Consider the following 27,865-nt stretch of genomic DNA (forward strand, 5'->3'; position numbering starts at 1 on the left):
TAAAAAGTTTTCAATTAAGGGGTACCTGGATGGCTGTTGGTTGAGTCTCGGCTCAGGTCGTGATCTCGCGGTTCATGAGTTCGAGCTCCCTGATGTCAGCGCAGAGCCTGCTTCAGATCCTCCGTCCCCCTCTCTCTCTCTGCCCCCTTCCCCGCTTGTGCTCTCTCGCTCTCAAAAATCAATAAACATTTAAAATAAAATTAAAAAGTTTTGAATTAAAATGTGATACCACTACACACCACCTAAAAGGCTAAAGGTGAAAAAGACTGGCAACCTTAAGCAAATGGAAATCTCACATGACTGTAAACTGGTACAACTGCTTTGGAAACTAATTTGTAAAGACAAATATATGCATACCTTATAACCCATCAATCATACTCCTAGGGTACACCAAGGAGAAATGCGTACATATGTTTACCAAAAAATAATAGGTATAAAAGTATCACAGAAGTAGTGGAAAAAACTTAAATTCTAGAATAGGTGGATCTATGGTATATTCCACTCACAAAATGGAATACTGTTCAATGAAAATTACCCATAAGTACATGTAAAATTGAGAGTGAATAAAAAAAAAATGAGTGAAGGGAAAGTGGGAAAATAGAGTTATACTATGCAAAGTTTTCTGTACTTTATGGGAAGTAGTACAATATTGACTTAAGCGTATGCTGATAAGTCAAAGATGCACATGGGAAGAAATAAGTGTTGGCAAGGTTGTGGAGAAAAAGGAACCCCTGTGCACTGCTGGTGGGAATGCAAACTGGTGCAGCCACTGTGGAAAATAGTTATGAGGTTCTTCAAAAAGTTAAAAAAATTGAAATACCCTATGACGAGTAGGCCGACTATTGGCTATTTACCCAAAGAATACAAAAACACTAATTCAAAGGAATAGATGCACCCACCCCTATGTTTGTTGCAGCACTATTTACAATAGCCAAACTATGGACACAGCTCAAGTGTCCATCGACAGATGAATGGATAAAGATGTGGTACATACACACATGGAATATTACTCAGCTATAAAAAAGAATGAAATCTTGCCATTTGCAACAACATGGATGGAGCTAGAGAGTATACTGCTAAGTGAAATAAGTTGGCCAGAGAAAGACAAATAACATGATTTCACTCATATGTGGAATTCAAGAAACAAAACAAATGAACAAAGGAAAAAGACAAACCAAGAAGCAGACTCTTTAATTACAGAGAACAAACTGATGCTTATGAGAGGGGAGGTGGGTAGGAAGATGGGTGAAATAGGTAAGGGATTCAAGAGGACACTTATCAAGATGAGCACCGGGTGATGTATGGAATTGCTGAATCACTATATTGTACACCTGACACTGATATAACACTGTATTAACTATACCAGATTAAAAAAAAAAAAAACACTTGAAGAATTAACAATCAGTCCTTCTCAAACTTTTCTCAAAAAAAAAAAAAAAAAAATTAAGAGGAAGCACTTCCTAACTCATTCCATGACAGCAGCATTACACTGATACCAAAGCCAAAGATAATACAAGAAAACTACAGACCAATATTGATTTTAAAATCCTCAAAAAACTACTAGCAAACTGAATTCAGCGGCATATTGAGAAGAATATACACAATGACCAGAAAATACACACAATGATTTATTCTCAGAATGCAAGGATGGTTCTACACATGAAAACTGATCAGTATACTATACTAATTAGTAGAATAAAAGGGGAAAAAACCCATATCTTCCTAATTGATGCAGAAAAAGCATTTGACAAAATTTAACACGTTTTTATGATAAAAACACTCAATAAACTAGGAATAGAATTTCCTTAACATGATAAATACTACATTTAAAAATCTATGGTAAATATACTCAATGGTAAAAGACTCAAAGGTTTCCCTTAAGATCCGAAAAAAGACAGAATGCCCACTTTTGTCACTTATATTCAACATATACTGGAAGTTGTAGCCAGAGGAATTAGTTTAGAAAAAAATAAAAGGCATCCATATTGGAATGGAAGTAAAATCAGCTGTTTACAGATCATATCTTATTACAGCTGACCCTGAACAACACAGGTTTGAACTGCATGGGTCCACTTATATGCAGATTTTTTTTTTCAAGAAATACAGTATGGTACTGTAAAGATACGTTCTCTTCTTTATGATTTTAAATCTTTTCTCTTGCTTACTTTATTGTAAGAATACAGTATATAATACAAATAACATACAAAATATGTGTTAATTGACTGTTTATGTTATTGGTATGGCTTCTGGTCAATAGTATTTGTAAAGTTTTGGGGGACTAAACAGTTATATGCAGGGGCACCAGGATGGTGTTCAGTCACTTGAATGGCAGGCTCTATTATTTTGGCTTAGGTCATGATCTCATGGTTCATGGGATCAAGCCCTGTGTCAGGCTGCATGCTGGCAATGCCAGAGCCTGCTTGGGATTCTCTCTCTCTTTATGCCCCTCCCTCCCATGCACTCTCTCTAAAAAATTAAACATTAAAAAAACCAAAAACCAGTTATACATTTGTTTTCATTTTAATTCTGGTATAGTTAACATACAGTGTAATATTAGTTTCAGATGTACGATATAGTGATTCAACAATTCCATACATCACCCAGTGCTCATCACAAATGCACTCCTTAATCCCCATCATCTATTTCACCCATTCCCTCACCCACCTCCCCTCTGGTAACCATCAGTTTGTTCTCTATAGTCTATTTTTGTTTTGTCTCGTTTTTTCCCCCTTTGTTAGTTTCTTAAATTCCACATATGAATGAAATCATATGTTATTTGTCTTTCTCTGACCGACTTATTTCACTTAGCAGTATATTCTCTCTAGCTCCATCCATGTTGTTGCAAATGGCAAGGTTTCATTCTTTTTTTATAGCGGACTAATATTCCATTGTGTATATGTACCACATCTTTATCCATTCATCTGTTGATGGACACTTGAACTGCTTCCATAGTTTGGCTATTGTAAATAATACTGCAATAAACATAGGGGTGCATATATCCCTTTGAATTAGTGTTTTTGTATTCTTTGGCTAAATAGCTAGTATTGTGAATACTGGATTGTAGGGTAGTTTTATTTTTAACTTTTTGAAGAAACCTTTTACTGTTTTCCACAGTGGCTGCATCAATTTGCATCCTCCACAAAAGGGCTCCTTTTCCTCCACATCCTTGCCAACCCTTATTGTATCTTATATGCAGATTTTTGACTGCACAGGGTCAGTGCTCCTAACCCCAGCATTGTTCAAGGGTCAACTATATGTTAAAAACCCTAAACATTTAATACAAAAATCGTTAGATCTAATAAATTTAGCAAAGTTGCAGGATACAAAATCAATGTAGGGGCGCCTGGGTGGCTCAGTCGGTGAAGCGTCCGACTTCAGCCAGGTCACGATCTCGTGGTCCGTGAGTTCGAGCCCCGCGTCGGGCTCTGTGCTGCCAGCTCAGAGCCTGGAGCCTGTTTCGGATTCTGTGTCTCCCTCTCTCTCTGCCCCTCCCCTGCTCATGCTCTCTCTCTGTCTCTCAAAAATAAATAAAGGTTAAAAAAAATTAAAAAAAAAAATCAATGTAAAAATCAGTTGCATTTTATAAACTAGCACTGAACAATCCAAAAAAGAAATTAAGAAAACAGATTCCACTTTCAATAGCATCAAAAAGAATAAAATACTTAGGAATAAACCTAACAACCAAGGAGGTGAAAGACTTGTATGATGAAAACTAAGACATTGCTGACAGAAATTAAAGGCATAAATAAATGCAATGTGCTTCAAAACTTACTACAAAGCTACAGTAATAAACACAGGAGAGTACTAGCATTAAGGAGAGACATACAGACCAATGTATGAATAGAATAAACAACCCAGAAATAAACTCTTACATATGGAGAATTGATTTTCAACAAGGGTGTGAAGACCATTCATTCAATGGGGGAAGGACAGTCTTTTTGACAAATGCTGCTGGGGAAAATATGTCCACATGCAAAAGAATGAAGCTTGGCCCTTATCATACATAGTATACAAAATTAACTCAAAATGGATCAAAGACTTAAACATCAGAGCTAAAACTATAAAACTCATTGAATAAAAACATAGGAGAAAATCTTTGTGATATTGGATTTGGCAATGATTTCTTACATATGACACCAAAAGCACAGGCCAAAAAAAAAAAGGTAATTGAACTTCATCAAAATTTAAAACTTTGGGGCATCAAAGGACATAATAAGTGAACACGCAACCCACAGAATGAGAGGAAACAGTTGTAAATCCATGTATCTATTACAGGATTAATATCTAGAATATATAAAGAACTCCTGTAATTCAACAACACAATAAACAACCCCATTTAAAAATGGGCAAATGACTTCAATAGACATTTCTCTAAATAAATTATATAAACAGCCAGTAAGCAAGATGTTTAACATTACTAGTCATTAGGGAAATGCAGATCAAAATCACCATGAGACAGGTACCACTATACACCCACAAGGATGGCTATTATCAGAAACATCAGAACATAAAAAGTGTTGATGAAGATGTGTAAAAATTGGAACCCTCATATAGTCATTGCTGCTGGGAATGTAAAATGGTGCAGCTGCTGTGGAAAGCAGTTTGGTATTTCCTCAAAACGTTAATATAGTTAAACAGAATTGTAAGACCCAGCAATTCTACTCCCAGGTATACACTAAAAAGAACTGAAAACAGGGATTCAAACAGGTACTTATACACCAATTTTCTTGGCAGCATTATTTTAAATAGCCATGGGGCGCCTTGGTGGCTCAGTTGGTTTAACATCCAACTCTTGATTTTGGCTCAGGTCATAATCCCAGGGTCTGGGATCGAGTCCTCTGTCAGGCTCCATGCTATGCATAGAGCCTGCTTAAGATTTTCTCTCCCTCTCTCTCCCCCCTTTCTCCCCTGCTCACACACTCTTTCTCTCAAAAAATAAAATAAATAAAAATTGAAAATGCTAGGCTTATAAAAAAATAAAACGTAAAATAGCCAGGGGCGCCTGGGTGGCTCAGTCCGTTAAGCGTCCAACTTCAGTCAGGATCTCACGGTTTGTGAGTTCAAGCCCCACGTAGGGCTCTGTGCTGACACTTCAGAGCCTGGAGCCTGCTTTGGATTCTGTGTCTCCCTCTTCCTCTGCCCCTCCCCCATTTACCCTGTCTCTCTCAAAAATAAATAAACATTAAAAAAATAAAATAGCCAAAAGGTGGGAACAATCCAAGTGTCCACCAACAGATGAATGAGTAAACAAAATGTGGTATATACATAACTAGGGCTTTTATTCAGCCATGAAAAGGAATAAAAGTCTGATACAAGCTACAACATGGGTGGACACTAGGACAAATATTGTATAATTCCACTTACACAGTTATCTAGAATAGGCAAATTTAGAGACAGAAAGCAGAATGGAAAAACTGAGAGTTGTTAAAATAGTTTGCATTCCAGGGGCTCCTGGGTGGCTCAGTCGGTTAAGTGTCTGACTTCAGCTCAGTTAATGATCTCACGGTTCCTGGGTTCAAGTCCTGCGTCAGGCTCTGTGCTGACAGCTCAGAGCCTAGAGCCTGCTTCAGGTTCTGTGTCTCCCTCTCTCTTTGCCCCTCCCTTGCTGACATTATCTCTCTCTCTCTCTCTCTTAAAAATAAACATTAAAATTTTTTTTACTAACATTTTACATAAAACATAAAATATGTACTTTTTTTTCAACTTTTTTCAATTAGGCTATATTGAGATTTATCTATATTGTAGGTATCAAGTTTATTCTGCTTCACTGCATACTATATTACATAGTATGCATGTTTCATAATTTATTTATACAGTATATTCACCTCTTGATGGTCATTTGGGTTGTTTCCAGTTCTTGGACATGTAAAGCTATGAATATTTGTGTGCAAGTCTTCATATAGACACATGGCTTTCATTTCTTGTGAGTAAATACTTGAGCATGAAATGGCTAAGTTAAATAAATGTATGTTTAACTTCTTTAGGAACTGCCAGTTTTTCCAAAATCTCAGACTACAGTGTATGAGAGTTCCAATTGCTCTTCATCTCCACCTACACTTGATATGGCGTCTTTTAAAGTTTTAGCCTTTCTAATATGTGTGTAGTGGTGTCTCGCTGTGGTTTTAATTTGCATTTCCCCAGTGACTAATGATGTCAAGCATTTTTCATGTCTTTTTTTTTTTTTTGGCCATTTATAGATCTTCTTTGGTGAAGCGTCTGGTCAAATCTTTCACCTTTTTATTGGCTTGCTTTCCTATTAAGAGAGTTCTTCATATATTCTGAATACTGGTCCTTTATGAAGCATGAATGAAATTCACAAGTATATTCTGTCTGTGGCTTTTTATTCAATTCCTTACAGTCTGTTTTACTGAGGACCTCGGTTCCTCACTGGCTGCTGGTTGGAGGCTGCTGTCAGCTCCTTACAAAGTGGGCCTCTCCATAGGAGCTCATAACAGACTGCTGCACAGAGGCAAATGAGAGGAGTCAGAGAGATTGGCAAAAGTATTTTTCATAATCTAATCTTCAAAGTGGTATCTTATCACTTTTGCTGTATTCTGTTCCTTAGAAGCAACTTACCAGGTCCAGTCTATACTTAGAGGAAAAGGATCCTACAAAGGCATGAATACCAGGAGGCAGCAATCAGGAACTATTTTAGAAGCTGCATTCTATGCAGATGCTTATCATAAATACTGTCTTCATTTTCAGTACTTTAGTTCTTGCTTTTTTAGCTTTCTGGAATTGCTACTAGAAGTTGCTATGTGTACTATTATCCTCTTAATCTTTTCTATTTCTTTGCTTTCTAGTGAAGGAGTTCCTCAGTTCAGTGTTCTCACTAATCAGTGGGATGCAGTGTATGTACCATTTATCTAATGTGTTCCTTACTTCAACTATTTTTCACACTTAATAGTTGTATTTGGTTATTTTATGATTCTTGCTCCATATTGCTAGTATCTCCACTCTTCAATATTTATCATACCATTTTAGTCTTTTTGAGTATTTCTACTCCAGATGGTATTCACTTTTTCTAAACTTATTTATTTATTTATTTATTTTTAAGACAGAAAGAGGGAGTGTGAATGGGGTAGGGGCAGAGAGAGGGGACAGAGGATCTGAAGCAGGCTCTGCACTGACAGCAGAGAGCCTGACATGGGGCTCAAACTCACGAACCGTGAGATCATGACCTGAGCTGAAGGCAGATGCTTCACCCTCCTGACTCACCCAGGCGCCCCAGTATTCACTTTTTCTTTTGAGGCAGTTTCAGGTATCCAACTACTCTGACTTGTGGCTCCAAATTCTCCTGGGGGTATGTGTTACAAGTCTGGGAAGGTATACTGGGCAAAGGACAAAGACCAGAATGTCGTGTTTAAGAAGGGGAGGAGACAAACTGTGGGACAGAGTTCCAGGAACCACAAGACCATACATGTAGCTGCTCCCATTCAGTAACATCCCACTAAACCACACTTTATTTCAGAGTCTTACCTTTAAACTAGTTTAGGAAGAAGCAGCTTTGCAGGGGGCAGTCACCTAGATTACAGCTCATTAACGCAAGTTTTAAAAGGGAAAGGCTAGAGAATGAGTGAAAGGCCTAAGGCAGGCAGGTCATTCTCCACCTATTTTCAACAACTCCTCACTTAGTTTACACTGCCCTGATATTACCCCTGTGGACACCTGTACCCGTAGTCTGGCCTGTAGCCTCCCTTTCTGTAGTAAGGGAAATAGCTATCATTTGTGCCAAGGCAAGGGCCAGCTCTTTTTTCTGTAAAGGGCCAGACAGTAAATATTTTTGGCTTTTGGGGCCATTCTGTCACAACTACTCAACCCCACCTTTGCAGTGAATTCCAAAAAAAATTTAATTTAAAAACAGGTGGCAGGCTGGATGTGGTGGGAGGGCAGGAGTTTGCTGTCCCTGTCCCTAGGCAAAGGTGGGGTTAGGAGGAGGCAAAAGCAGAATGTAAATTACTTTTCTTAATATATTATTGCCTCTACCAGTGGCCCTGTCTTTCAAGTTGTAGCCACTCATCCCCACTTGTAACAGCTGAAAAGTCTTCTGACTCCCTAGGGGTTTCTTAGTGCTGTTTTTTTATTTTTCTGGATTTCAAGTTCCCTTTATAATTCTAAGGAGGAAGTAAGAAATTCATACTAACTTACTACCTTGGCAGGAATAGAAACCAAGTCAATAGTTGTTTTTGTTTGTGTTTTATTTATATATTTTTGGCAGCAAAATTGTTTATTAAAAAAAAAAATCTAGACTATGAACACACTTCACTGCTTCAGTTGAAGAACCCCAGGCCAAATAAAAAGACCGGTATTAAAAAGCAGCATAACTGATTACTGTTTTAAAGATACATAAAAAGAATCATACACTACAGTGTAGGAAGACAATCACCCCCATGTCAGAAATCACAACTTCTTCTAAATAAAGAATATGACCCATCTGCCATATTGAATTGATATTTATTTCAGGACATGCCATGTCAAAATAAAAACAAAAGAGTCAACCCTTGCCTTTAACAATAATATTGTATTATAAAAGCACTTTACAACTCCATCCCATCTTTGAGTATAAGTTACTGGTATGTGGGCTAATGATTATCTGAAAGCATTTCTCTATTCAGACCCATAATCCAAGTGCTCTCTGAATATTACAAGGTGACAATAAGTGGGAACTGGAGAAGGAAGAGGAAAGAGAGGGGAATAAGGTTCCCAGTTAAGGGTTTTGTTGCAATGAGGGGATGAGGAAGTATGAAGATATTTTTTGTTGTCTTTTCATCTTTATACTGTGTTAAGTAATGCTTACAACGTAAATTCAGCAGGCTTTTCCTGAGCTGTAACTCAGAAATTTTCGTCCTGCAAATAATGTATTTACAAATGTGTTTATTAACTTACACAGCAATCTCACAATAACTAGTAAAGATTAAAATGGTGCACTCCTAGTATATTTGTTTACAGTGTTTTAAGGGAAATATATATTGCCATGGTGATGAAGCTCTAAATAGATCAGACAAAACATCTAAAAACTGAAAGTAGTTTAAAAAAAAAGGCAAAGAAATAAATATCAACAAAGAAAAAAGATTAATTGTAGCTTAAATATAAAACTAAATCACTAGTTAATTAACCAAACTATACAGATCTAATAAAAAGCAAAACCAGCCTGAAAGACCCAACATTAAAAAAAAAAATGCTAAAAAATAAGGCATAAATCTGCATAATATTAAGTTTTACTTCCATTCTCTCCTTTCCCTCTTCTATGTATGCTTTTCCAGATCTGCCACTAGGGGCTTATAAGAAACCTGTTTCCATTTTCAATTTGACCTCAAATGTCCTGAGCAAAGTATTTGCTATTCTGTTGAGGATTCTTTTGTTGTTAAGCTTTAGATATCATTGTTTCTACAATGATAGCTTTAGATATCATTGTTTATTGTAGTTTTGATCACGGTACCAAGTTTAAATTCTTCCGCTGGTTCTTCTTAAAAGAATTTGATTTCTGTAGTGCCTTGCCTGCATAGCATTTTTTGAAACAAAGAAAAACCCAAGAGAAATCTATTGCTTACAAAAGTTTTCTTCTTTTTTTAAACAAACAGAATAACTCTATGTTGAGAATTTTAAAATCCTGGGAGAAATAGTTCACTGGGAGAATTCAGTATTAAAAACATGTTCTGAAGCACTGTTAACTCTTCTCTCCCAGGGACTAACATGTGAAAGGGTCATTTGTTTTGGTCTGAAATACATTTTATGTTCATTTAATTTGTAAGTACTCACTGTGTTCATTAGGACTCATTTTGAAGATGCATCAGAACCCTTTTCTTATTCAAGCACTGCCTACCATGATAGTTGAGTTTTGACCTCAAATAAAGTCTAAGTAATTTATATCAGCGCTCAAGAATAATTTTGGACATCTTGGCCCAAGGCCTAGAGCAAGTGGTATCACTAAATTTGAAGGATAACTCCATTGGGCTTGGTCTAACTCCTGCTTTGTCATACCTCATTTGTTTTGAGGGAGAGATGGTAAGAATAGGGAATGCAATAAGGGAGAGGTGAGAAAAGCAGAGAGAGATCAAGTAGGTAGGCAAGTGCTGCTGTGAACAATTGCTCCTTAACCTAGCCACAGACTGTTGGAATTTCCATCATTTTGAAGTACGTTATCCTAACATTGAAAAGGAAACAAAAATTGAGAAAACGTATCTAATTTTTAAAGTTATCACTGGAATATGTTGGAATCATTTGGCTTTTTGTAAAATATAAATAATGAAGACACTGACTTTTTTGTGCTTGTGAAGCTAATAGATCATCTCCACGAGACAGGCAGCAATGATGAATTGCAATACGTTATTACTGAAGGGAAAAGGTTCAAGCCAATATTCACACTGCAGTCAATGAAAGAGTAAGGGGGCCAAAGCAGTGAGCTTCTGAAGAAAAGTTGAAGATGCCATGGAAGATTAGCAGGAACAGCCTCCTTCACTGACTGGTTGCTCCTGAGGCTTTTCCAGTTTTATGTCAATCACTGAAACAAAAGTTAAGGAGCTATAAATGGGAAAGTACAATTCCAATTCTGCTGAACACTGACATCTCTTGCAAGCTCCTTCCATTCCTACTGGCTTCAGAACTGATACAGCCATTATTTTCGAGTATAGCTAGCTCACTATAACGAGATGCTCAAAGGGAATAAACTTGTTTATATCTACTATATGCAACAAGGGTCAGAATAAAGTTAAGCCCTATTCATGAGAATTTGTTTTAAGGAAATTATAGGAGCCAGAAACCATGTAAAGATTATGTTCCATATGAGATTATCTGAAACTCTGAAAATAGCTTACAAAAGAGTTCAGGGAGAGAATTTAATAAATAATGGGACTTCAACTCCATAGAACACATTATGCTATGAGAAGTAATAAAGGCTTAGGGGCACCTGAATGGCTCAGTCAGTTAAGCATCTGACTCTTTTTTTTTTTTTTTTTCAACGTTTATTTATTTTTGGGACAGAGAGAGACAGAGCATGAACGGGGGAGGGGCAGAGAGAGAGGGAGACACAGAATCGGAAACAGGCTCCAGGCTCTGAGCCATCAGCCCAGAGCCTGACGCGGGGCTCGAACTCACGGACTGCGAGATCGTGACCTGGCTGAAGTCGGACGCTTAACCGACTGCGCCACCCAGGCGCCCCAAGCATCCGACTCTTGATTTTAGCTCAGGTCACGATCTCACGGTTCATTAGATTAGATCAAGTCCCATGCCAGGCTCCACTGCTGATAGTAGAGCCTGCTTGGGATTCTCTCTCTCTCTCTCTCTCTCTCTCTCCCTTCCCCACTTGTGCACACTCTTTCTCAAAATAAACAAACTTAAAAAAAAAAAAAAACCTTAAAAAAATAAAGGCTTAGAAAACATAAAACATCTAGCAGTGGGAAAAGCTGAACACAAAGTGCTATGAATTCTATGGCTTAATAAAAATGCATATGGAAAAACGCTAAATATAAAACAATTAAAATATTAAGATTCAAAATCCTTTGAAATAACTATTATTACATGTACTTCATTATGTCCTGTTTCTGAAAGCAGAGGCCACAATAACACTCAAGACTGAATTATTTCTTGCCTGTGCCAAGCAGAAAGCTCAAGAAAAAGCAAGGGAGGAAAACATGATATATACTGTAGGGAAAAAGCCCAGAGCCAATGGGACTCAAAATTAAGAGGCAGAGGGCGGTGATTCTAAGTTTCCTGCTCATTAAAAAGCAAGTAAACAAACACAAACCCTCTCACTGATTAATTGCAGTGAGAAGCCGGCTACAAAGGATGCCCTTGAACCACCAGATCTCATGTGCTACAGAAAACCTTGGAGCTTCAGGGTCCCTAGGTGGCTCAGTCACTTAGGCATCTTGACTTCGACTCAGGTCATGATCTCACAGTTCGTGGGTTTGAGCCCTGCATCAGGCTCTAGGCTGACAGTTCACAGCCTGAAGCCTCCTTCAGATTCTGTGTCTCCCTCTCTGCCCCTCCTTTGCTCGCTTGCTCTCTCTCTCAAAAAATAATAAAATGTTAAAAAATGTTAAAAAGAAAAAAAAAAAAGAAAATCTTGGAGCTTCTACATTCCTAAGTCATCAATTCCTGGTTGTAAAAGGTGATGGCATATTCCTTAGCCAACCAAGTGGAGCTCTAAAGACTAATGTTAACAATAAAATTTTCTGATGAAACAAAAAGGATACTGTCTTCTCTGCTTCTGTCCTGTGTGCTTTCCATTCCAGGCAAAGCTGCTGCAACACGTCGGAAGAGCTGTGGAAGAAAGAAATGTGATAATTGGAAGGGAATATTTAGCAAATGGTATCATGTGAAAGTGGATGACCACTGGATGGTGAATTAAAAGATATGGCTTCTGGGTTATTTCTCATTTAGACCTTAGCATAATGAAAACATATAAAAATGTCTATTTATTCTATAAATGAGTACTATGTGCAGTATGCCACATACAAAGAGGTACAAAAATATGATCCTTACTTTCCAACTGGTGATATCAGACATGAACAAAGAGCTAAGAAGCAAGCAGCAAAAATGTCATTTGAGTCATAAAAACAAACTTCTATAACAACTCCGAGAAAGGATAGATTGCTCATTTAGGAAAACTGGATACTGGTATTCCTGTCTTTTATAAAGGGTTAGCTTCTAAAGCCAGTGAATATATAGTAAAAGTCTAGTCAAAATTACCCTGGATAATTCCTTAGGAAAGCACTATGTTAGAGACTAACATACCACCTCTCATATCCAACACAGATGGCTTTTCTTCCATCACTAGAAAAAGCACCAGTGGAAGTGGTTGGCTTGTGTCTGAGGTATGATGTTATGAAAAATCTCTTCAAAAGAATCACACTCAAGCCAATGAGGTGGTCACTTTGAGAGACATGTGGGAACAACAGATTCATACCTCCTATCATATGCCCAATACTAGGCATCAACTCATTGGGTAGAATGGCAGGTGAAACTGCCTGATTATTTCATTCTTTTTGGGTTTTTTTTTTTGGTACGCAGTGTAAAATTCCTAGAAGTTAAATACGCATGTGATATAACTCCCTTGTACAAAATACCTGCTTGTTTGAGTCATTGTCTCAGGTTCTTTGAGGACATAGAAATGAAAAAAATGTAGTTTTTTAATTCAAGGAGCTCACAGTCTAGTGAAAGAGATAGATGCAAACAATTCTTTATGTCACAATGTGATAAGTGCTATAAACCAATGAAGTACAGGGAAACTTGGGTGGCTCAGTCAGTGCGTCTTTTATTTTTTTAATGTTTATTTATTTTGCGGAGAGAGCATGTGTGTACAGAGAGGGGAACAAAGGATCCAAAGGGAGCTCTGTGCTGACAGCAGGTAGCATAGAGAGCCCGATGTGGGGCTCGAACTCAAGAACCCCAAGATCATGACCTGGGCTGAAGTCTGATGCTTAACTGACTAAACTACCCAGGCGCTCCAAGCGTCTGACTCTTGATTTCAGCTAGGGTCATGATCTCACGGTTCACAAGCCCACATTGGGATCCACACTGACAGTGTGAAGCCCGCTTGAGATTCTTGCTCTCTTCCTCATTTTCTGCCCCTCCCCCATTTGTGGGCGCGCATGCGCATGCTCTCTCTCAAAAAAAAAAAAAGGGGGGGGGCGCCTGGGTGGCTCAGTCGGTTGAGCGTCTGACTTCAGCTCAGGTCACAATCTCACGGTTTGTGAGTTCGAGCCCCGCGTCAGGCTCTAGGCTGATGGCTCAGAGCCTGGAGCCTGCTTCAGATTCTGTGTCTCCCTCTCTCTCTGCCCCTCCCCCATTCATGCTCTGTCTCTCTCTGTCTCAAAAATAAATAAACATTAAAAAAAAATTAAAAAAAAAACAAAACAAAACCAAGGAAGTACAAAATGGTATGAGAACACAGATATAAGAAAAGAAGGCTCTGGGGCGCCTGGGTTGCTCAGTCGGTTGAGCATTCGACTTCCGCTTGGGTCATGATCTCACAGTTTGTGGGTTTGGGCCCCGCATGGGGCTCTGTGATAGCTCAGAGCCTGGAGCCTGCTTCAGGTTCTGTGTCTCCCTCTCTCTCTGCTCCTCCTCCGTTAGTGCTCTGTATCTGTCTCTCAAAAATGAATAAGAATATTAAAAAACATTAAAAAAAAATAAAAAAAGAAGGCCCGTCTCAGGATACTGGGAAAAATCTTTAGGTGGTAACATTTTGGTTGGGATTTAAAGGCAGTTAAAAGTTTTTATTGGCCAGAGTGCCTAGGTGGCTCAGTTGGTTGAGTGTCTGACTCTTGATTTTGGTTCAGGTCATGATCCCAGGGCTGTGGCACTTGGCTCTGCATGGGGCTCCATGCTAAGCATGCAGCCTGCTTAAGATCCTCTCTCCCTCTGCCCCTCTCCCTTGCCCTCTCTTTAAAAAAAAAAAAAAAAAATCACTTGGTTGTATTTCACTATGCCAAGTACTCAGAGTTTAAGTGTTCCACAAATGTTGCTGAATTAAAGTGAGAAGGAACAGAAACAATAGAAGGCCAGCAAAGGGATGAAAGACTGGAACTCTAATCTGTTTAGGGAAAGGAATACAGAAAAGGACAAAATTTTCATCTGTAGGCAACAGTCTGGTGGGATAGGATTAGGGAAGACTTGAGAAAAAGTATAATTGTTTTGGTTCTTTAAGGTTTAGTGGCATTTTAGAGATGTACTAAAGTAAGGGCTAGCCTCAATATTCCCCCTTGTGCCTGAATCTACTGAAATCAGAAATGTGGGGACTATACATTATGGCTACACAGCTAAGTGTGAAAATCACTGAGGCCAAGACTGAATATCACCATTATAGAATGAATTTCCAGGATGCACAGTTTGATCTAGCACCACATTTGTCTGCTGCTAGACAATCAAATCCCTGAACCATGTTCAGAGAAAAGCACAAGGTATATTCAAGAGTATTTAGGTAGTCCAGACTGGCTACAGCACAGAATATATAAAAGGATTAGAAAGAAGCTGTATATATTAAAGACCAGACTAAGAACGTTTTGGTAAGCATATTAACTTTGTCCTGCAGGTAAAAGTAGGCACTAAAAACTGCAGTTTGCATAAGGAATTTTATCAGGGGTTCTATTTATTTTACTATGGCTACAAAGATCTACAAAGCACATATTGAAAGTGAAAGGGAGGAATGGCAAAACCCTAAAAGCTAAAAGGTGAAGTGCAAAGTTTATATTGTGGGCAGGCCACTTAGGGGACAGGTCTTTTTTCTGTTCCTCAGTTTTCTCATCCATAAAATGGGCTTAAAATAATAGTATACTTAACTGACTAGATTATTGTGGAAATTAAGGGAAATCATTAGGTAAATTGCTGAGAACCAATATGTTATACAGAAAATCTATAATAAACAGTAGCTCTATTTCTACTAGAGACTAGCCTAGCCCTGTGGGCTAGGGAAACAAAATTTTTCCACATTATGAAATCTGGCAGTGAATTCTAGGACTACAGCAAAACACTAACAGGTGTAAAATTCTGCTTTAAGAAGCTATTTAAAACTGGTGGGAAAGGTGTGGGAGTTGGGAAAGACCTTCTGAAAATACCAGGGCAGAAATGAAATGTTCTTACTTAGGAATATCTAGAAATCTTTCCTAAGATCTCATAGTTCGCTTCTGACATGAAATATTTATTAAACTGTTTATGTGTTCAAAATGTACAACATTTTCAGCTCTTAAGAATGTCAAAGTTTATTACAGGCTAGCTTAAAAATGGATTTTTTGCGGGGGATGCCTGGGTGGCTCAGTCAGTTAAGGGTCCGACTTCAGCTCAGGTCATGATCTTGGAGTTTGCAAATTCGAGTCCTGCATCAAGCTCTCGACTGTCAGTGTGGAGCCTGCTTTGGATCCTCTGTACTCCTTCTCTCTGCCCCTCCCCAACTTGTGTACATGTTCTCTCTCAAAAATAAACAAACATTTAAAAAAATCATTTAAAAAATGGATTTTTTGTGTGTGTGGAGGAGACAATGGGAAGGTTTATTTACTTTCTGTGAAAATGGAATAAAATGGTTTTTAAGTTTTGATGCTTAAAAAAAAAGTACGTATCTAATGAGGTCTTTCAGAGAGGGTATTATTATATTCTTACCTGTCTACCTATTCTCATAATATAACACAGTTTTTAATGTGTTTCTAGAAAGAGTATAAAATTTGAGCCAAGAAACTATACTAACTTCCCCGTTATTATAGCTTTGTGACCTCGAGGATATTAATTTCTCTAATCCTTAGATTCTTTCTAATAAAAATGGGGCTACAGTTGTGACGTTCAACTTATTATTATTATACCTTCGAAAATAATTAGAAAAAAGTTATGTTAGGAATTTCCTTGAAAGGTTATGTGTGAAATCATTCCCTCTAGACCAGTGATTCTTGATACCTACCATGCATCAGAATTACCTGGGAAACTAAAAACAAAACCAGATGTTTGGGTCCTACCGCCAAAAATAGATTTAACTAATTTGGGGTTGGACTGGGCCCTTACCATTCATTAAAAGATCTCTGGATGATTCTAATGTGCAGCAATGGTTAAAGACCAATGCTGTAATACTAATTTGTAAGGAGTGTGAAGTAATCATCAAATAAAGCAAGAAAGAAGCTAATACTGAGTGGCTACTTTGTAGAATCTTCATGTTTTCTCATTTTAATATCTTCCTATGAGGAACATATTAGTGTCCTCATTTTATAGAAATCTAAGGCTGAAGAGAGAATTTACAATAACCAAATAAAATAGCAGAGCCAAGACTCCGAAATTCATATTTTTTTCTACTACCTTATGTTTCCTAGTATAAATAGAAGTCTCTTCTATATGGAAAAGCATTGTGGAAAGGCCTGTGTGAAGAAACAGCTAACAATCCTGAGTAAGAGGAGTTTGCTTTGTGAAATACTATTATTACACACAAATCACAGACATAAAAACTTAATCCATTTTCAAGGACTTAAAGTTTTTAGGGGTGCCCAGATGGCTCAGTCAGTTAAGCATTTGACTTAGGCTCAGGTCATGATCTCGCAGTCTGTGAGTTTGAGCCCCATATCAGGCTCTGCTGACAGCTCAGAGCCTGGAGCCTGCTTCAGATTCTGTGTCTCCCTCTCTCTCTGCCCCTCCCCTGCTCACTCTTGCTCAAAAATAAATAAACAGTAAAAAAAATTTTTTTTAATTTATCTATCGTTTTAACCAGTGTATTTGAAAATTTTAGTGTTCCCTCAAAATATTTCAATTAGATTAAAAGAATTGATGCCATTAACCTAAACTCAACTCAGGACATCTTTAAAATGAGCCAAGAAAAAGCTTTTTACAAAAGCAAAGTTCTATCCTTACAGAAACATATGTAAGACAGGAATGAAAAAAACCCTAGAGGATTAAGTTGTCTTAAATAATCATTAAAGGAAAATCAATTTTTTAAATGTCAATGATATGCTAACAGAGCTCTTGCTTTATTAGGAATCACAGATGACTAAGCATGGGGCCTTCCTTGATCATCCTATCTGTATGTGATCTTATTCATTTCTTCAACAAATACACCTCCTTGTGCCAGAACTGATTTTACATCTCAATAATTACTGTGGATCTTACTGTCTCTGTAGCATTGGCTAGGCATTTATCATGTACTACTTACCCTTTACTATATAGTTTTCATGAGAATGTGACTCTTCTCAACTGTATCATAAGTTTTTTAGAAATCAAGAATCATATTTTACGTAACTTTAAGTTCTCCAAGGAACCTACGATGGTCTTACATACTGTAGGTAATTGATACTTGTGGTTTAAGGTACATGATAAAAGTAGAAGATAAAAGTTCTGATCAAGAACTAAGGCAGACATAGAATAGACTGGTATAGAAAATACACTATCCCTACCAATGCTTAAAGTAAGGTAAATATAATTTACACACACACGTGTATGTGCGCAACCCCCCTGTACACATGCAAGCTTTCATTGATCTGTTAGCACTGATGCACATCAGCTATCACTAATTTTTCACGAAGTCCTTACTTTCTTTCATATAAGATGTTTTTCTTCTGACAAGCATTGATGAGTTTAGAAGTTAAAGATCAAGAAGTATTTCTGTTCTTTTCCCATTTCCCAGTACTGTAAAATTATAGAATATAATAAGAAAGGTAACACCCACACACTTAATACTCCACTAAAAGAATGTACTAATTCTCAGATGAAAAGTCAGGTGAAGCCTTAAATAATTACTTTCTCATTACCATTTCCTTCAGCAATTTAAACACCATACCACTTTCATAAAAGAAAGCAATATTACTGCATTTTAAAAAACAGAAAAAAGAGGGATAAATTTTTTTTCATAGACTATCTTTTTATGAAATATTGAATGCAATGAAAAATATTACTTAAATATCTTATATAATACAAATGATTATGTGAGGTATTATTAGTTATTATAGTTCTAGCCCTGATAGTATTTTAATTAAAAAAAAAAAACAACAACTATGACAATATTCTTTAAGACATAAATAGGATCTTAGAGTTGAATGCTTAAACCAGATTAAAGAGCAAAGGGCTGGGGCACATGGGTGACTCAAGTCAGTTAAGTGGTCGACTTTGGCCCAGAGCATGATCTCACAGTTCCTAAGTTTGAACCCCACATCGGGCTCTGTGCTGGCAGCTCAGAGCCTCGAGCCTGCTTCGGATTCTGTGTATTCCTCTCTCTGCCCTTCCGCCACTCACGTGCTCTGTCAAAAATAAACATTAAAAAAAAAAAAAAGAGCAAGTCTTATGCACAGAAGAGCAGTACTGTGCAGGAATAAATTTGCTTTATTTTAAGCCAGAATTCACAGGCATTAAGGCCCAATCACTTGAACCATGGTCAGACACTAATGATGCATTAATAAAATCTCTCCCAGAATTATTTATAAATTTTTTACATTTATGAGAGAGAGAGACAGAGCACAAGTGGGGGAGGGGTAGAGAGGGAGGGAGAAAGGCAGAGAAAGAGAGAAACAGAATCTGAAGCAGGCTCCAGGCTCTGAGCTGTCAGCACAGAGCCTGACACAGGGCTCGAACTCACAAACCATGAGATCATGAGCTGAGCTGAAGTTGGACACTTAACCAACTGAACCACCCAGGTGCCCAAATTATTTAAAAAGTAAATGGAGCAACAGAGAAAGCCCATTTTCAGCTTTTATTACGCATATTATAATCCAGTATATAAGGGAGTAGGGAGAAGGAATCCAATTAGCAGATGAGCAGAAAGCTAGAAAACATCTCTGTGCATGGAAAATACAACCAGATGGTACCTTTAATACTGATAAACATATCCTCTATATGGTAAGACTATTACGTACCTTCCTGTGAAAACACATGATGATTTTGTCAAAATCAGTACAATGCACAATCATCAAAAGTAATTGTGCTTTTGAAAACATATACGGCTGAACAAACACACACAATGCTTACTTAACAGGCATGTAAGACTGTGATCCCCAGTGTTTTCCAAGATAGTGACTGAACTGTGAAATTTACCTGGTGAATTTCTGACCACCAGGACCAATTCTGAGTTGTGACTGACCTACAACAAAAACTCAGGAGTCTGAGATTATTTCTTCATAATAATTTCTGCCAATATGTGTTACTTATTGAATATATAATTTAAGTAATAAATCTATTTATTTTGTTATTAGATAACATACAGAATTCAGGAATAAACTAGCTTTCCATGTTAAAAAAACAAAACAAAACTAAGCATGTACATGCTAAATAGTTGTTACATTGATCAGATATATTAAGTTTTACCCCCATAAATTTAATATTAACTCCAGTTTTGGTAATAGCAGTCTAGCTTGTATAGGACTAACACTCTTGCAGATAGCAATTATTAACTCTGGAGAAACTATAAAAAAAAAAACAACTATTTAAAGGTTCTTAAGAGCAACAAAAAGCAGATACGAATTAGGGGGAATTCAACCCTGGGAAGAAGGGAACTCACATTCACTGGGTAGGATCCATGTTTATACAGGTTTTCCCAAGAGCTATTCCTACTGGGCCTGTACAAAATGGGGTGGTGAGAGCTCATGCAGAAAACTAGAATTTTAAAGGTTTGAGGTGCCAGTGGACTGCTAGTGTGGCTGGACTGAGAAAGGAAATAACAAAAAGGAACAAGCCAAGAGGAGGAACCCTAAAGTCTACATATAAATTTCCTGCAGATCTCAGTTGACTCTTTAATGGTACATATGTAGGAGAGACTACAAGGAGTCCATCTGAAAACAACAGCTAGAAGGCAGGAAGAAATGAGCAGACTTTAGTTACTGCCTGCTTCAGGGATAAAGTTTAGAGTCTGAATCCCACAAAAACAGAAAAAGCTTGATAAATACTACAGGCTTTCTACAGATCCATCAAAGCAAAACATAACATTAAGATCCCACAAGTTCAAGGTGATCAGTCAGCAATATAAAACACTGCCATAATAAAACTCAGCATTTTGCAGAGAAAAGTAACAGAAAGCAGAGTCTCTATGTATTATACACAATGCTGAGCATACGACCAAAACTTATTACACACATAAAGAAACAGGACAATTTAACCTAAAGGCAAGAGAAAAACTGCCAGTAGAAACAGACTCAGAGATGACTCATATGTTGGATTAGACAATAATTTCAAAGCAACTACTATAGGTATGTTCAAGGACTTGAAGGTAACAATGCCACAATTATCAAACATTGGGGTATTCCAAAAGAGATATGGAAACGTAAAGAAATAAAGGACAAATCTATGACTGAGTACGGTATCTGAAACGATAAGTTCACTGGATGGACTCAATAGCAGTTTGGATACGGAAGAAAAGGATTGGTGAACTTGAAGACACATCAAGAATATTATCCAATCTGAAAGAGTAAAAACAGGATAAAAACAATGAGCAAAAGCCTCAGTGACCAGTGGGATAATATGTCTCTCAAGCCATTTAACAGATGTGCCATTGGAATTCCAGAAGAAGAGGAAAGAAGAAAATGGAGGAAAAATACTTAAAAATGACATATTACCTATAGAATTATTCTTAAAATGGCCTTTTAGTCTAAGTGAAAGCTGAGCAAATTCATCACCAGGAGACCTTAATAAAAAACAGTAAGGTTGGGGTGCCTGAGTTGGTTAAGCATCTGACTTTGGCTCAGGTCATGATCTCATGGTTCATGGGTTTGAGTCCCATGTCGGGCTCTGTGCTGACAGCTCAGAGCTTGGAGCCTCCTTTGAATTCTTTATCTCCTTCTCTCTCTCTGCCCCTCCCCTGCTTGTGCTCTGTCTCTCAAAAATAAATGTTAAAAAAAAAGAAAACCCACAAAAACCATAAGGTTAAGTTTCCTTGATTTTGGCTCAGGTATGAACTCATGGATTATGACATCAATCCCCATGTTGGGCTCTGAAATGGCAGTGTAGAGCCTGCATGGGATTCTCTCTCCCTCTCTCTCTGCCCCTCCACTCACACTCTCTCTCTCAAAATAAATAAATAAACATTAAAAGAAAAAACAGTAAAGACAGTTATATATGCTAAAGGGAAGTGATACCAGGTGAAATTTCTTTTTTTTTTTTTTTTTTAAATTTTTTTTTTTCAACGTTTATTTATTTTTGGGACAGAGAGAGACAGAGCATGAACGGGGGAGGGGCAGAGAGAGAGGGAGACACAGAATCGGAAACAGACTCCAGGCTCTGAGCCATCCGCCCAGAGCCTGACGCGGGGCTCGAACTCACGGACCGCGAGATCGTGACCTGGCTGAAGTCGGACGCTTAACCGACTGCGCCACCCAGGCGCCCCGATACCAGGTGAAATTTCTATCTGTAAGAAGGAATGAGGAACACTAGAAATGGTAAATATATGGGTAAACAGAAAAAGCTGTCCTTTTCTTCTCTTAATTACTGTTTATTTATTTAAAAATTTTTTAGGGGCGCCTGGGTGGCTCAGTCAGTTGAGCGTCCGACTTCAGCTCAGGTCATGATCTCACAGCCTGTGAGTTCGAGCCCCGCATCGGGCTCTGTGCTGACAGCTCAGAGCCTGGAGCTTGCTTCAGATTCTGTCTCCCTCACTCTCTGCCCCTCCCCCTCTCATGCTCTGTCTCTATCTCAAAAATAAATAAACATTAAAAAAATTAAAAAAATTTTTAGCGTTTTTATTTATTTTTGAGAGACAGAGAGACACAGAGCTCAAGAGGGGGAGGGGCAGAGAGAGAGAGGGAGACGCAGAATCCCAAGCAGGCTCCATGCTCTGAGTGGTTACCACAGAGCCTGATGCATGGCTGGAACCTACAAACTGTGAGATCATGACCTGAGCTGAAGTCAGACACTTAACCAACAGAGCCACCTAGATGCCCCTCTTAATTATCGTTTAAAGCAAAAATTAAGACATTTATTATGGGGGCCATGATGTATGTAAATATAAAATGTGTGGCAAGAATAACACAAAGGATAGGTGCATAGGTGCAAAGGATGAAATGGTATATACACTCTAGTATAATCCCTAATTCAACCACTAAAAAAAAGTTATGAAAGGTTTAGCTAAAAATAAAGAGGAATTAAATTACAATATAAAAATATTTGATTAAACTAAAAATGACAGAGGGGCAAGCAGATAACAAAGAGCAAATGACAGACATAAACCCAACTATTTATTAAATCTAAATAAACCAAATACTCCAATTAAGAAGTAGAGATTTTTCAGACTGGATTTTTTAAAAAAGTGAGATGCAGCTATATGCCATTTAAAAGCAATCCACTTTACAAGGAAAAAGATATACCAAGCAAACAATAGCAATAAGAGAGCTAGTGTGGCTATATTAAGATCAGATAAAAAAATTGGAGACAAGGGAGTATTATTAGAGATAAAGAGGAACATTTGTGAAGACTTAAAAAGTTAAAGCATTAGGAAGACAATAATAATCCTAAATATGTATGCACTGAATAACAGAACTTCAAAATACATGAAATAAAAGCTGACAGAACTAAGTGGCAAAACAGGCAAATACAAATGTTGTACATTTAATACCTCGCCCTTCAGTAACTGATAGAACTACAGACAAAAATTAGTAAACTCTTCAAGATTTGAACAATGCTACCAACCATCTTGATATAACTGAGATCTAAAAACATTATACCTGACAACTGTACAGAAACATTATTTTCCAGTATACATGGAACCTTCACCAAGACAGGCCATATGGTAGGCCATAATACAAATATCAATAAATTATGAATGACTGAAATGTTACATAGTATATTCTCTGACCACAACAGAATTAAATCAGAAGCTGGAATAGTATAAGTATCTAGAAATGCTTCAAATTTTTGCAAATTAAATAACATATTTCTGTATCTTCATTGATGTAGTCATTACATCCACATATACACTTATCAAAATTCATCTAATTGTAAACTTAGGATATGTGTATTTCACTGTATACAAGTGTTTAGCTCAATAAAAAAATTAATGGGAAAAAAGTTCAATATATGTTTACCTGAATTCAAAGAAACTCAAGATGTAGGAGTATCTACATCTAAGTTGCAGTCAAAATACTGAATGAAGGACAATTTCTCATGTAACCTAGATTCTCTACACTTGTTCAGTCTATGAAAATTCTTAAGACAGAGTCAAGCTCATTAAATAGATCTTTTTCTTATGACATAACATGGCAGCTCTAAGCATCTGTTAAAAAAAGACAGCATATTATTCTCTTATTCAATGAACATTTATTGAGTTCATTATGGTGGGAGGCAGAATTGACAAGAAAACTTCTATATTAAAAGTAAGGAGTGCTACTTCAATTATTAGGAAAGGCATTTAATCTAAATTTGATTATGTCTGAACTGACTTTTTAAATTACAAATAGCAGGTAGAGAAGAAATAGTATTTTACAGAGGGACAGTAACATACAATGGCAATATGGGAACACAGTAAACCCAGGAGACTTTGAGCAGTGTAGTATGGGTATATAGTGGCCAAATATCAAGATAGCAATGTATACGGGGGCCAAGATTTTGAATAGCAGGGCATAGCATACTAAGGACTTTGCTTAAAATTCAGGATAAAATTCATAAGTAACCTGTTCAAATGTGTATTTTAAAAAAAATTTTTTTTTTATGTTTATTTCTGAGACAGAGAGAGACAGAGCATGAGTGGGGGAGGGGCAGAGAGAGAGGGAGATACAGAATCAGAAGCAGGCTCCAAGCTCTAAGCTGTCAGCACAGAGCCTGACACGGAGCTCGAACTCACAAACCGTGAGATCATGACCGGAGCCAAAGTCGGTCGCTCAACCGACTGAGCCACCCAGGCGCCCCTCAAATGTGTATTTAAAAACGAAGACCGTGATAGCAGGATGGAGAGTAATCTCAAGTGGGGCAAGACTGAAGGCAGATGTCAGTTAATAAGCTATGGCAGCAGGCAAGGCAATAGACAACAGGGCCTTAATACAGGAGAATCAACAAGAGTAGGTATCTAAATGACTGCTTATAAGACTTGAATACAAATGAGTCAAAAGAAATGAGTTTCACAGGTTTGTTCTCCTACTGCATGGAGGCACATTTTGGCACCGGGATATGTATTTAATTCCTTATTTTGGCTGTACACAAGACAGGGCCTTTTAAGTGTGGGAAATCTGTCTTTTGTATCTAGCAAGGGTTAGAGAATCAATATTTGTCTTATCAAAATGAGTAATTTGACATACTTGCTGAACCATCTCCATGGCTTAACAGATCTTCTTACAAAGTATAGTTTGCATGAGAAACTTCTTGAAATTCGTGTTAAAAATGCAGATTTTTAGGGCACTATCCTAGACTTACTGAATCAATATGCACAAGTTGTGCCCCAGGAACCTGTTATTTTATATAGGTTTCCAGGAAACTACTATCCACATTAAAGTTTAAAACCATTAAGCAATTCTTTAATGGTAGGAGATCTTCCTGGGGACAATGTGCCATTCTAAAAACCTCTGTACTTTCTTACCTTTGTTTGGATATCAGGTATTCTACTCTCTACCAAAGATAAAAGGATGGAGGAAAAACACATTCCTAATCTCAATAGTATGCTATATGAGTTTCAAAAACATCTGTCTTAGGGAAAACTTGTCACTAAGGTTTTTTCCCCTACTGCCAACGTTTCCAAAGGCATGATAAACATTAGATCTGCAAAATAGGCACTGAACTCCAGCCACACAAAGTTTACTGCCCAAAGTCAGGAGTAAGTAGATTTGACTTAGGCTTTATTTTTAAAAAATCTGAATATTTCAGGGCTGCCTGGGTGGCTCAGTTGGTTAAGCATCTCACTCACTCTTGAATTTGGCTCAGGTAATGATCTCATGGTTTGTGAGTTTGAACCCCACATAGTGCTCTGTGCTGACAGTGCGGAGCCTCCTTGGGATTCTCTCTTTCCTTCTCCCTCTGGCCCTCCCCTGCCTTCACTCTCTCTCTCTCTCTCAAAATAAATAAAATTTAAAAAAAAATTTTTTTTAATATTTCCATATGGCCAATATATTAAGTGATATCAAAGGATATGTTTTTTGACTTTTAAACTTCGGGGTAGTTTGTGAGTGCAACCACAAGAAAAAAAAACATTTCTTCCATTTCTAGTCATTTAAATAATTAACACTTTAAATGATACCCTATTTGTTTAGTTTTAAGGTCCTTTATAAAAACGAATTCAAGGAAAAGACAACCCATTATAATGAGATGTATTTTTTAGCTAAAATTTAAAATCAACCAGTAATTTTCCCACATGACAGAAATATACTCCATATGATTAATCACTGACAAAGGGGAAGATCTGAACCTATTATTTAAATGTGCTTATTAACGTAAGATTTAAATTCATTTTTTGGTTTCATTGTCTTAATTGGTGGGGGAGAGGGAGAGTGGTTCCAGGATTTTTGTCTTAACTAAATTATGCAAGATTACAAAGCAAAGGTCTATAAATATTGAAATAAAATTCTATTACTATGGTAGTCCTTATAAAATGCAAAGTAATGGTTTTCATGAGTTAAGAAAGAAGCTACAAAAAAAAAAAAACAAAACCGAAGGCAGCTAGCTCTCTTCCAAATTTGAAAACATTAATTTTAATCATATTTGTATTTAAAAGACAATAAAATCAAGTCCCAGTAGAATTAGGCACTTCAGCAAGATCACATATTCAGATATATCTAAATAAGGAGAAATAGGGGCACCTGCGTGGCTCCGTCAGTTGAGCATCTGACTCCTGATTTTGGCTCAGGTCATGACCTTGCAGTTTGTGGAATCGATCCCCAGGTCAGGCTCCTTACTGACAGTATGGAGCCTGCTTGGGATTCTCTCTCTCCCTCTCTTTCTCTCTGCCCCTTCCCTGTTCATGCTTGCACATTCTTTCTCTCTTTCTCAAAATAAGTAAATAAACATTAAAATAAAACAAATAAATAAGGAGAAATAATAAAGTAGCAAATAGGTTTTGAATTCAGAGTAAGATTGTTTTGTAAAAGAATTCTCCCTTCGTTATCACTGGCTAGCTATATCTAGTGTTTGTATGGGTCAGGCTTTTAGAAAAAATTATGTGCCAAATGCTGAAAAAGTTCTAAAATCAAATTGAGGTAATGGTTGCACAATTCTATAAATTCCCTAAAAAAAACCCTAGATGTTCAACATCGTTCATCATCAAAGAAATACAAATCAAAACCACAATGAGATACCACCTCACACCTATTAAAATTAACTATTCTACAACCCAGCAACTGCACAACTAGGTATTTATTCAAAGGATACAACAATGCTAATTTGAAGGGGCACATGCACCTCAATGTTTATAGCAGCACTATCAACAATAGCCAAATTATACAAAGAGCCCAAATGTCCATCAATTGATAAATGGATAAAGAAGATGTGGTGGTGTATGCGCACGCGCGCGCGCACACACACACACACACACACACACACACACACACACACACAGGAATATTACTCGGCGATCAAAAAGAATGAAATCTTGCCATTTGCAACAACATGGATGGAACCAGAATGTATTATGCTAAGTAAAATAAGTCAGTCAGAGAAAGATAAATATGATTTCACTCGTATGTGGAATTTAAGAAATAAAACAGATGAACACAGGGGAAGGGAAAGGAAAATAAGATAAAGAGAGGGAGGCAAACCATAAGAGACTCTTAAATACAGAGAACAAACAGGATTGCTGGAAGGTTGCTGGGTGGAGGGATGGGCTAAATGAGTGATGGGCATTAAGAAGGGCACTTGTTGAGATGAGCACTGGGTAAGTAACTGATGAATCACTAAACACTACTCCTGAAATCATTATTACACTATATGTTAACTAACTTGGATTTAAATAAAATTTTAAAAATTAGAAGAAAAAAAAGCAAGAAAACCCTGAATTATTCATTTAAAACAAGTGATTTGTGGTATGGAAATTATGCTTCAATAAAACTATTAAGAAATAATGTGCTTATAAAATAGCAAATGAATGACATACCTCATTTTCTCAACATCCTGAGAGTTATCTAAACTTAGAAGCAATTAAATATCATCAAGATGCTAGCTGTCACTAGTGACCAATGTATGCTGAGGACTTTAGACCTCCAAACCTATGAGACTTCTCAGGGTTAGGACTAGAGGGCCACAGCAATCCCTTCAGACATTAACCCAGCCTGAAAGATGTCCCAAAGGCCATACTTTGACATATAAGCAACTAGCTCATATCCTTATCAAAATGTCTGTAATAGAAAAAGCTAGATGAGGCTACCCACTGCTTTGTCCTAGAACAGTGACAGATGATAATAATTGTGCTAATTACTTCTATTACTCAAAAAATTTTTTTGAAGTTTTATTTATTTTTGAGAGAGAAAGAGCATGAGTGGGGGAGGGGCAGAGACAGAGAGGGAGACAG

At 37.3% G+C, this 27,865-nt stretch overlaps 1 protein-coding gene across 2 annotated transcripts in view; it reads right to left on the bottom strand.

Moving 5' to 3' along the window:
• Positions 1-8,435: 8,435 nt before the first annotated feature.
• RAB6A (RAB6A, member RAS oncogene family) overlaps positions 8,436-27,865 on the bottom strand; it is an 86,084-nt gene continuing 66,654 nt past the window's right edge. For both annotated transcript variants that reach the window (XM_025928953.2, XM_025928954.2), the window contains exons 7-8: positions 12,195-12,261; positions 8,436-10,501 (exon numbers count right to left, since the gene is read on the bottom strand). In XM_025928953.2, the coding sequence (XP_025784738.1) occupies positions 10,437-10,501; positions 12,195-12,261 (132 nt within the window). In that variant the 3' untranslated portion in view covers positions 8,436-10,436. The remainder of the gene's footprint in view (positions 10,502-12,194; positions 12,262-27,865) is intronic.

Source organism: Puma concolor, chromosome D1 (genome assembly GCF_028749965.1).
Source record: "Puma concolor isolate L17-30 chromosome D1, mPumCon1.1.hap2, whole genome shotgun sequence".
In the NCBI taxonomy this organism is placed as follows: Eukaryota; Metazoa; Chordata; class Mammalia; order Carnivora; family Felidae; genus Puma; species Puma concolor.